At 39.4% G+C, this 12,646-nt stretch overlaps 1 protein-coding gene across 2 annotated transcripts in view; it reads right to left on the reverse strand.

Annotated features, from left to right (window-relative positions):
• Positions 1-12,646, reverse strand: part of SH3GL2 (SH3 domain containing GRB2 like 2, endophilin A1) — a 109,988-nt gene that overhangs the window by 40,608 nt on the left and 56,734 nt on the right. For both annotated transcript variants that reach the window (XM_029920947.1, XM_029920948.1), the window contains exon 2: positions 7,829-7,897. In XM_029920947.1, the coding sequence (XP_029776807.1) occupies positions 7,829-7,897 (69 nt within the window). The remainder of the gene's footprint in view (positions 1-7,828; positions 7,898-12,646) is intronic.

Raw genomic sequence — 12,646 nt, forward strand, 5'->3', positions numbered from 1 at the left:
GGGGAAGTACTCCTACTTAAGAGGTGCCTGTCCACATAGGAGTCAGGACCATGTCCTTCTGGTTGACTTGAGTTTATAATATGCCGTAAGTTGGATCATGTACAAAGTAGTGTTTTGTAGTGTAGTGAACAGGGGTTCCTGGGAGGTGTGAGGTACAGGACTTGCATGGCCATATGTGGACGTACTGGCGGTATTAGCAGAATATCAAGCAACCTCTATATACTCATGGTGTCATGGAAGTGAGTTCACAACAAACACACTAGAAGTCCAGGTTACATGTGTGACAGGAGGAAAATGCAGATCCCCTAAAGACTACATGATAGGGATGGGGGAATTGGATGCCAAGTGTGTATCCAAAGGTCCTGTGTGGTGATGATGGGAAGAAACAATTCTAAAGTTCAAGATGTCTGAAAGAGTGAGCCAGAGAAACTGGCCATTTGATATTCTGAAGTCATCTGCTACTAGGATGTTAATGGACTTCTATCATTCCTCCATCTCTGCCCTCAATCATAGTTACACCCAGCACCATCATAAAGTATTTTCTACTTGTCAGAAATCATTCTAAGAACTTTAAATACCTTTACATTTAATTCTCAAAAACCCTGTGAAACAAGTACAGAGAGGTTAAAAAACTTACCCAATTATGACTTCAGAGACTGTGTTCTTAATTTGCAAGCATAAGCTCCCCCATAGAAGGACAGGGAACAGGGATATCTCCCAAGTGAAGGAAGAGTCCAAGTCAGAACTTCAAGGCTCTTTATAACATCCCCCAGACAGGGTTGGGGATCTGGTAGTGGTCAACAACACAGGGTCAGGAGGAAAACATCCCATCTTCTGGGAAGGTTTTTTGTTTGTTTGTTTGTTTTTGGGTTTTTTTGGGGGGGGGGGTTGAAGTCCTCAAAGTCTGTGGAAACTTCATCCACAAGAACTATTCTACCCTGGGCCTCTGCAAAAAGGAGCTGTTTGGCTACAAGCCCTCAGTTACACAGGCTTCTCTAAGAGGCTGGATACTGGAAGTGCATATTTGAAGTGGTCCACAGAGACGTCAGCAAGGAAGGTGTGAAAAATGGTTTTCATTTGGGATGTGGAAACCCCTTTTCCTTATGGGCTCTTTAAATAGACAGCTCAACCACTCAGGCTCTATTTATAGAAGCCACTAGCTTGGCAAATGCCAGTGATCTCAGGGGAGCCACAGAGACAACAGAGATGCCAATATTAGTGTATTAAGTTTGGTTCCCAGTGTGGAATTCAATCCTCAAAGGAAGTAGAAATAAAAACTATTCAGTGTTTCCTGTGGTCTGAAAGGAAACTTCCAAGAAGTTCGTTTGACTTTTTCTGCCCAATGAGGCTGATTCCTTCAACACTTTTAGTTACCTAAGCTATATATCACCATAAAACAAACTCTAGCCAAACACATTTGATCAGATCATTAAAAAAATTCACTTGAGATCCACTTCTGAAAAAAAAAAAACTTCATCCAATGTAATTCTTTATATATTGTGTTCTCAAGAAATACCTCAAACAGAGAACAGCTTAACAGCAAATTCATTCACTAGCTCTTGCTCTTGATTTTACTCTGACAGATATGACTTGATAGGGTTAAAGATCAGAAAGAGACCATTCACTAGAGCATCTAATCCAAAGCCCTGATGTTTTAAATGTGCAAGTCTGAACTCAGAGAAGAGAAATGAACTATCTGAGGCCACACACCCACTATAACTATGATGGGAAGAAAAGTCATTCAAAGGTCATGGGTCAAAGGTTTTCTAAGAAACACTGCCGGAGGAGGAAATAAATAGTCCAATGGCCATCTGCAGGTAGGAGGCTGACCAAATTCTAGCTTCTCTCCATTTGTGTCCTTGCTAATAATGTCTTGGAGACTTTCTGATAAACTATACTGTGTCTTGGTGGTCATGGAAAGGCTAAGGGTCAGTACTCTGTGAGAACCTTGAGTATGACTTATTAGATATTTGCTAGGAAGCTACTTATATATTTAAACTGGATTTGTCCAAGCACATATTCTCTTCTTAATAGGCCTGATATGATTAACATGTACCAAGATTTCCACTTAAATATTTTATCATAACTTGCAAGAGCTCATTCCCATTTGAGAACAGCAGTTTAACTCTGTTAATGTGTTTCCTCAACACCCAGATTTTCTAATTACCTGAAAATAAGTTTTGATTCATCCTAAATTACAACTTCCATTCCTGTGAGCTCCTGTTAGCTTAACTAACTTTGTCTGGATGCTAGTAGGAAGCCATTAGGGAAGGCTGTTTAGAGGTGAAACTTAAATACATATAAAAATAGGCATGTTTTCAGGACATAAAAACTCAATGTAAGTTTTATTCTGAAAGTAAAAGCATAGACACACATTCTTCTGGTCATTTGTCTTCAATTTTCTTAACACCAGGGTTTTAGCAACTCTCATACTTTAGAATCATAAGGTTCTCCATCTACTATCTAGTCTTGTGAGTTACAACTTCTGGTAGGGAGAAAAATAGCTCTCTTAACGCACTGTACTCGCTGTAACATTTTTATTCATCAGGAAAAGCAAGGGTTGGCAAACTATAGCCAGTGGGCCAATTCTGGGCCACTAGCTGTTTTTGCATTTTAAATGGTTGGGAAAATTCAAAAGGAGACTACCATTTCATTGCACATAATAATGACATGAAATTCAAATTTCAGTGTCTTTAGATAAATTTGATTGGAACACAGCTATGCTCATTCCTTTTTGGCACTGTCAATAATTGCTTTTGCTCTTCAATAGCAGAGCTGAGAAGTTTCAACAGGGCCCACAGAAGCTCTATGACCCACAAAGCCTAATGTGCTTACAGAAAAAAGTCTGCCAATCCCTTGCTAAGGTTCTATCTTTACCAAGGTGTGCCACAGTGAATCTAAGGATCCTGAGCATTTCATCACTGCTTCAGCCTCTAGAGACCGACACAACAGATTGACTAGAATATGATTTTTGTTTTGAGGCATCTGAACATTACCTTTTACATTAGAGGAAAAGCAGACACTGCATCCTGAACTTAACTGGCAACACCCATGAACTACACAGCATTCTTTGTGGAGCAAAAAATGATTAAAGATATGACTTTATACTGTCAGATACTGCATCATCCTGGGTGCTGTCACGGGGATGTAGGAGCAGAGTTTAAGAGAAAAGAAAGATCTTAAAATGGAGCAGGATAGTGTGTAGGTTTGGTGATAATAATAAATAGATGAATTAAGCATCCACTTGGACATGGGATAACTCACAGTTACATGTCATATGAACACTAAATCTTTTCAAATTCTTAATTTTTCTATCAGTGAAGTTAAGAAAATGAACCTTTTAAGAAGGCACACATAGCCACTTAAAGTAATGAGAACCCTGAATGAGACACCTAATTAAGCAAGTCACAGAGACATAATGGAATCAGTACCCTGGGAAAGTTTGTCTGGCAGAAAGATACAGGCTGGCCCAGTAAGGATGTTTTAATAGTCCCCTACTGACTCAGAAGAATTAATGTACCTGTTCCCGAATTGCTCTGCTTTCTAGCAGTTATCTGGTATTTGGAAAGCCTGATTAATAGTGTGTTGAAAACCAAAAATAAACAAGGCATTAGGCTGAGATTTCTCCGATGTATTTTTTTGCTAATCATCAAAGGCATTACCTGTAATGAATATTAGCGTGGAAGTATATTGTAAACACACAACTGAGAAGAAACTTGACTTCCCCGAATTTCAGGATCACCAGAAACCTGTCTTTAGAGCTCATCTTGTGTGGGGCTTACCCATCTTAGAAGTATGCCAGTGAGTGAGAGTCTTAGTACAGTCGTCCACACCTTCTGTTTTACCACCAACTTCATGAAGAAGAGACATTCATAGGCCTGAAAGGCCACAAAGGGGACACTCATATATGTGCTACTCTGAGTGTCCTGGCCTAGACTTGAACTCCTTCCCCTTTCATTTGAGATAAATCACCAGAATTAAACTCAGTGGTATTATTAAAATGTGACATTGTTAGTTACAAATTACTTGCCACAATACTCAGAAGGGATGATGACTAGTGTGCTTCACACCACTTCACAAGATGGTTTTAGCCTCTGCTAAAACTGGGGAGTTGAGTTACAGCCATGGCTTTCTTTTTCTTAAGTAGCACTGATAGCCAGAAGTTCTTTTATACAATGAGTCTGACTCTGTCTCTTCACAGTTCTTGCTCATTAATTCTATTTCTACCACTCGGCATTGCATAGAAAGCTGTAACACTCCTCTCCACTCAATGAGTAACTACGTGTATGAGATGATGACCATGGACATTCATTTCTGACTTTTCCCCACATCCCACTCTGCAAACAACCCACTCTTTCACACTCTCATATGGAACGGCATTCTTCCCATTCTTCTCCAACATCCTGCTTGCCATTAAATTTGAGGTCACCCTTAAGAAGAATTCCATTCTCACTGAAGTGGTACACAACCACATTTCCAACCAATGACCTCTTCTGGTTTCAAGGAAAGGGATTCCCCAAGACACTTTTCAGGCTGCAAAAAGGGACACTACATTACTCCTGTATGCAGCGGCAAGATTTAGCTCAGGCACCCTGGGCTCTAAAACGCTTCCGCCAATCTAACCAACCTGAGCTAGGTCTTCCATGGGACTCTCCACAGGGTGCCAAGCACCATGTCCTGTAAGCCATTATTTCCTCCATCAAAACTGGAAGTCCCCTGAAGGCAGTCCTTTATCATCTTTGTATTCCTGATGTCCAGCACAACACTGTGTACATGGAGGACACATTTATAGATATTCCATATGAATTAACGAATATAATGACACACACACACACACACACACACACGCACACAGACCTACAAAACCACAGTATCACTGCAGGAGTAGATGGATATTTAAGAAGGACTTACAGATCCCACAAATTCTAGAACTTTCTCTTGACAAACAATCTGCAGCTTCATAATACACACATCTACAAGATGTCTATACCATACTAAGAACTTTAGATTGTATTTAACAGATCTTAAGCAACAGATACCATTTAAAACTAACACATAAACAATTCTAAGGAAGGCATTTAAGAGGAGGAAAGAAGTGGTTGTAAGCAGGGTCCTGAAGAGACAACAGAGTTGCAGGATTTCACGCAATCAGCTCTGGGAGCTGTGAGTGCTAAGAGACACATGTGTGATTTTACTGCACCTCAGCAGGAGAGTGGCTGGGGTGGCTGATTACAGAAACAACCTCTAGGAATACCCACTTCTCTTTCCAGCTAAGAGTGCTGCTTATGCAAACCTCTAATTTGCTTCATTCTGTTGCCTAACTGCACCTCTGAGAACATAGCTGAACAAAGGTCTCTCTACCTAAAATGCCTGATGATCAGAAGGCTGACTGTGGATGGGTGATTCTTCTGCGGGCTTGGGAACGCTGAGCTAAAATATTTTTGTTAGTAATTAATAAATTAATAGGAGAGAAGAGACCTGAGATTCCAAATCGAAGGCATGTGCTTTCCAGATAACCCCAAAATCTTTACCTTTAATGCAAATTTAGCATAGGTAGAGAGTGTAAAATGTGCACAGCATCATAGGTAAGACAAAAAAAAGTGTAGTAAAATGAAATAAGTAATTTCCATACTGCTCTGAAATGTAAATCTCTCAATTTACTTACATATAAACCCAAATACAAAACCATAGGTGTGTTCGTCAAATAGTCAGCAACAAAAGTTTGTTTTTTTTTTAATTCTAGGAATATCTCTTTTGAGACAAAAGCTTCAGAAACTAATTATTTTCTAGGAAATAGGAGAAATAAACCTTACTCTGGGCCCAGCGGGCCTTTGAGTCTTTGCCTGAAGTAAAATACTTATAAGATCTTCTTTCATTTCAATTAGGTTGCAAGATGGGCATGGATTCAAAGGCTTAATTGGATTCTCAGTGATAAATTCTACTCTATTCTCTAAATTTCCTGTTCTTTTTAGTTTCATTTAAAAAATGGAAAGTTTGTCTTAGCTTAGTCAATAAGCTACCTCGCTTATTATCTTTAGTCCTGGAAGATGCTGAAAGCTCAACTCAAATTCTGACTCCTTAGTTCTGAATTCCTCAATGCCTGACTAATCTGTCATTAACAACATGGCCCCGTGGAGGCGTGCTATAAATGGTCTCCTGAGGGGAGAGAGACAAATCTAAGGATAAGGAAGAGGGGATTAAGAAATAATGGCTGGAGACAGAAGCTGTTGCAAATTAACAGACCCAAAGGCCAGCTCCTTATGAGGTGTGAGGAACCCCAATATTATAGGGAACAGAGGGATCAAATCATTCTAGGCAAATGTATCAGATCTGGTCTCAGATGCTGTAGAAGACAGAGGGGTAAAGTACCATTTCCAGAACTATGAACACCAGAGGCTACTCGTTTTGGTTCATCAGACAGTATTTAGAACTGTTCAGAGATGAGAAATAAGGAACAAAGCAGACTTTAATTGCCCCAGTGAGGGCAAATAGCTATCAGGCATTAGGTGTAAGAGGCTGGCCTCCCACACTTCTGGTTGGGATTCAGGACTTTTGTATTAAATCCCTTCTCTAGTGGGTGCCTGTGCTATCCTGTGCTATCATTGAGGTCCATCTCAAGAACTTAGCCAGAATGACCAGTTGGGTAAATACTATACAGTCTCATTTCACAAGACCCCTCTCCCTTGACAACTCAATTTTCCCCCCAGGAACTCAAGTGTGTCCTGTTCTCTCTTACTGCTGTTTCTTTTACAGAAATATTAATCTCTAGTAATCCTTGCCCATCCTGTTCACTGCTGTATCCTACATGCTTGGCTCATAGAGGCACAAAACAGGAATTTGTTGAATTCATCAATGAACTGAAAAGAAAAAACTGAAAAAGACAAAGCACCTAGGGGTTTTTCTTTGTTTGGCTCTTCACACAAACAGCACAAATAGCAAAACTGAAGCAGCCCACTGGAACTGATGTGACCCACGTAAAAACACAGTTTTCCAGGAGCTACAGGCTTTTGACATCCACTCTGTTCAAGTACAGGGTTTGTACTGCCAGATCCTTGACCATCAACAGTTGGACACCGGAAGAAATTCTTTGCACAATGCAACACACACTCTCCACCATAAGCCTAAATGTCACTTGCCATGAACTGTCTCAAAGAGAAAATATGGGGATGTTACAAGAGAAATGAAATGGGCTATTCTGTTTGCCACCTCCACCCTCACCTGCTGAGAACTGGCTATCCTTTAGGCAGAACGCTAAATGTTTTACGTTATTTTTAATCCTTAACAAAAGTCTCCAAACTAGGGATTCATACTCTCATTTTATATTTACACAAAAACAAGAGACTCAGAGCAATAACCTGACTTGTGGATCAAACAGTGCAGGTGTAGTATGGCCAAGCCTGCAGGCCCCTTCAGGGGTACTGTCCACACACCTGCTGCCACCACATAGCCCTGCCCAGAGGTCCACCAAGGCCAGGCAATGACTCAAACTCTCCCAGACACTTGAAACACTATTTTCCACCGTCCCCTATTTTCTTCCCACCCCGGCCCCGATTCAAGCACAGCTTCATGTTGTGTATGTTTGGAAAACTGATGATAAAATCCATCAGGAAAGTATGTTATGACATTTCATCTTCGCTGAGGCTTTGTTCTCAGTACAAAGGGAAGAGAGATACTTTGTATCTTCTGTTTTAAAATATACCCTAAAAGGAGAATATATTTTAAAGTAACAAGATACATTTTTCAGGTGCCAGTAGAGAGCAGTTTCCCCTTCCCCTCTCTATATGCTACATGATTTCACGCTGGGGGAGCTCTAAGGGTCAAGACTTACCCGCTCCATCTCTTTGAAGTCATCGTCCAACTTGGTTCCTTCAGCGCCTCCAACCTTCTCACTCACTTTCTAAAGTAAACACACAAAAAGAATTGGTATAAGTTTCTTTCCAAAACATGTGTTAAAAGTTTCAAGCACTTTCACAAATATCATCTAATATCATTTTTCCTACAACCATTCTCTGACATGGGCAGACAGTCCCACTTTCATAGGAGGAAATTGTGGCTCAGAAGGTTTAAACAACTTGCCAAAGACCAGGCACCCAGTAGGTATTGAAACAAGAATTTGAACTTACTTCTTCTGCTTTCAATCCCAGTGTTATTATATACATCATTATAAAACTACCTAATCACTGACATTTTCCTTTTGAAAGTTCTGAGGGACAACAGCATCATACAATTATCATTTCCCTCTGATAATGGATCTAAAATGCTACCTAGGTAGAAAATTGCTACTTCTTCAACCTATTTCTCAATGGGCTATTGAACAGACAATCACAAGCATCTATCAAACTGGTAAGAAAAAAAATCAGCCCAGCTGATCTTCAGATAAAAGGGCTTGAATACTAATCTTATATTAGTTGTTGTCTGTATCCTTCTCAATATGAGATAAACCACATGGAAAGAAGTTAAGGGTATTTCTTTGCTACCCAATCAATTCCCATTATTATACATTTTATATTCATTAACGTATGCATGAAAATGATCATTTTCCACATGCAGAATTTGTGTTTATTAAAAAGTTAAATATCCCATTTTGTTCTGAAATAAAGAATTAAATTAAATCTAATAAAAATTTATGAATGGATCACAAGGAAAATACTTCAGATTCATCAAAGGCAGGAATATTAAATGCTAATGACTTGAGACTTTTGTTGCTCTTAAAATACTCTAATTATGAAAGTAGATGCTTTTTACAAAGATGTCACTGGATTAAAGTTATCACATACAGACACTGAAGTATGATTTTTCATTTTCTTCAGTAACCGCTGGATTGAAGGTCTCTGCAGATAAGGCCACCACCAAGGCCAGACCTGCAACAATCTCAGTAACAACCTGGGTCATCCTGTGAGTTTGGTTTATCTCCTTCTAAAGGAGTTCTTGGATATATGGCTCTGTGGAAGCTTGGATATCCCTCTGCTGTGGCTTCCATGTCTTCCTTACTCACTATCTTTCTCTCTCTCTCTCTCTCTCTCTCTGTCCTTCACTCCTGCTTTCTGCTATCAGGAAAACCTCTAGAAGAGAGTATTATTGGAGAAACTGAAAGTACAAATTCCATCACCTATCTGGACCTGCATATCGGACACCACCCCTTTCATCCCAGCAGCAGTAGCAGAAGGAATGTGTTGTGATGAATGGACATAGCATGGACAGACTCCTCTACTCTTTGCCAGGTGCACAGAGTTGTTGTGAAAATTAAATTGTGTAGCAAGTATAAGAACCTATGTCTGAACCTACAAAACAAATGGTAAATTCTAGTTCCCTTCTCTTACCAATGAAGTATATACCTGCTTATAGTATCCTGGTTTCTCCAGTTTTTTTTTTTTAAAACTGTGTATCAAACCTTGAGAAGAATCTAGCCATTTTCATTAACATAATACAACCTTAGGTAAATAAATGCCAATTATTCAAAGTGTAAGGTTAATAAAAAATATTAACATCTTTCATTTGCATAGCTGACACACACACTTGTAATTTATCATCTAATATGTGTACAAGAGCTATGTAAAGCACATATTATTCCCATGTTACAGATGGGCAAACTGAGGATTGCATAAGTTAAATTTCCTATCCATGGTAGACAGAGATTGTTAGCGAGGAAGAGGTGGAAGGAGGACCTGAATGCATTTTTCTTAATAGTTTATTGTCAAATTGATTTCCATATAACACCCAGTGCTCTTCCCCACAAGTGCCCTCCTCCATCACCACCTCCCTTCCCCCTCTAGTCTCCCTTCAACCCTTGGTTCATTTTCAGTATTCAATGGTCTCTCAGGTTTTTCATCCCTCTCTCCCCAACCTCCAAGCTAAACCCTAGGCTCCTTTGCATCCTCAGCCTGGTTTGGGGAGCTGTCCATGGTGCTGGCATTCTCTGCCTGAAGTTCCATTAGATTCACAGCCTTAACCCAGGGTCCTTGACATCAGCCCTCACTTAACCTGTGTCCTGGATGATGACAGTTATCAACTATTTCAGCAGTTCACACAGATCCAGGCTTTGTCTGGCATCAATACCACCTAACTGAAAGCCTAAGTGTGATATGGAACAGAAGAAGTCAACTTCTTTGCCTGCTTTCTGAAAGATTTTTAACAAACCAGAAATGGGCATAGGGAGGCCCTAGAATTCAGTTTAGAACTTTCTAGTGGGATCCAAGTGCCTGTGACTTGACCTTCATGCTTGGGATTAAGTTATAGAAAATCAGGAAATAGAAGGAGCCTGACAGGTTATTAATAATCAAATTTTTGCTATCACCACATTTTTACTGTAATTTTTATAGATGTACTTCCTTTCACTTTGTTCAGAGATGACAGTTCCAGCTCATATTACAGCATCCCTTGGGTCTTATTATTCTTGAAGTACATAATTTTCAGATAAATTTGGGCTGGGAAACTCTAGTCAAACTTCTATAAAATCAAAAAATATATACTACACAGCCCCCCATCAACCCTCAGTTCTACCTGACTGTCTCCAATGTCAGGAAACTCACTATATCCCAACATCCCATTTTGGTCAGAAACAGACCCTCCTATGACCTGTGACTGAGACCTTTATTTACAAAATTGTCACCAAAAAATAGACAAGAAATGTCTCCATTTATGGTAACATTAGAGAATCCTGGTAATCCTGGGTTAATCATATTCTGATCATCTCTGGGGAATAAAATATGGCCCTCATCAAAAGCACAAGGCCCATATCATACTTTCAATCCCATATTGCTCAGCTGAGAATGATTTTAATTTCCTCCCTTTTTACATCTAAAAACAGGTTAGCTGACTCACTATATCAAACAGAATACCAAATGGAATTACAATGGCCATTAATAGTTTAGAACTAGTCCTATGACTCATACCAAGGGCGATTCATCAGTCCACTGGCTTTAAATATTTGGTTTAAAATACTTAGTATGGGTGTGGGTGTGAGTGTGGATATGGGAGGGAGAGGTAGAGAGAAAATTTGATAGAGAGATATTAAGCTCTTTCTCTTCTCTACAAAAGCTGATTTTGAGCTAATCTGAGAGAAACAGTTCACCAAACATACTAAATGAGGTTAGCCCTTAGATACTGGTACTAGTCTGATAGGTTGATTGAAATAAAAATTTCTTATCTAATTATATTCTTGGAAAAAGCAATATTCAAAATGACATCTACATTGTTCTTGGGGCTATTTTTTTTTCAAGTCACAAAGGATCTAAATATATCACGGCATTGAATTAAACAGTGGGCTAAATAACACTGACTCATTCCTTAGGAGTATAGCAAATATTTTCCCCTCCTGATCTTTAAATATCATTACTAATATTTCTATCTTCTTATGAATGAGTCAAGGTGAGGAATATAGGCTCCCTGATCCTACTTGACTAACAATGAATTTTGTTTTCCTTACCTAATACCATATCCTTAAGAATAGTTTCGCTCTACTATTTTCCAATGAGGTGGTTCCTAAATACTAAAAATTCATAGTATTGAATATTTTTGGATACTGTTTAATATACTTTGGCTAATATGCTAGCACTTGAGAAACTGATCACCTATTTAAATTTAAATGAATATCAGGGCACCTGGGTGACTCAGTCAGTTAAGCTTCCAACTTTGGCTCAGGTCATGATCTCATGGTGCGAGAGTTCAGGCCCCACATCAGGCTCTGTGCTGACAGCTGAGAGCCTGAGGCCTGCTTCAGATTCTATATGTGTGTGTCTATCTCTGCTCTTCCCCAGCTCTCTCTCTCTCAAAAATAAATAAACATTAAGAAATGGTTTTTAGGGGCACCTGGGTGGCTCAGTCGGTTGGGCATCCGACCTCGGCTCAGGTCATGATCTCACAGTTCATGGGCTCGAGCCCCACATCGGGTCTGTGCTGACAGCTCAGAGCCTGGAGCCTGCTTTGGATTCTGTGTCTCCCTCTCTCTCTCTGACCCTCCCCTGCTCATACTGTCTCTCTCTGTCTCTCAAAAAAATAAAAACATTTTAAAAAATGGTTTTTAAATTTAAACGAACATCAGCAAAAGGCATTTGAATCAAACAAAACAGTACAAATAAGCCAAGCCCTATGTGATCCAAAACAGAACAAAAACATCAAACACATCAAACAACAACTCCTCTATTTAAAACCCTCAATTGTATCCACTAATTACAATACTGAGAGCTTTTACTTCTCATCTTACCTACTATTACACTCTACCTATACTCTGTGTTCCAATTAAGCCAGCAATTTCACCTTCCTCTATCTTACTCTTCATTGTATTCCTCGTAACAGGTGCTCAGCTAAGATCTGTGGAAATGAACTACAATGTCCTTCTATAAAGTTAGGTTGACAAGAGAAAGCATAAAGTGAGGCAAATAAGACTTATCACCTCACTCTAGGATGGCCTTTCAAAAGGCACAGCTTTCCAAAAAAAAAAAAAAGAAAGAAAAAATAATGCAGTCAACCCACGTTTTAAATTAAAAATCTTAATTCTGAGCCTGCAGTAGTGTTGTCTCATGCTATTTTTCTCCGTGTACCAAATAAGAAAAATGTCAAAGGCAACCAGTAGCAAGAGACAGCTTAAATAAATGGCCACTGTTCACAGCCCAGAGGATGCTGCACTGCTTTCCAGCAATGATTCATC

Source organism: Suricata suricatta, chromosome 13 (assembly GCF_006229205.1).
Source record: "Suricata suricatta isolate VVHF042 chromosome 13, meerkat_22Aug2017_6uvM2_HiC, whole genome shotgun sequence".
Lineage (NCBI taxonomy): Eukaryota > Metazoa > Chordata > Mammalia > Carnivora > Herpestidae > Suricata > Suricata suricatta.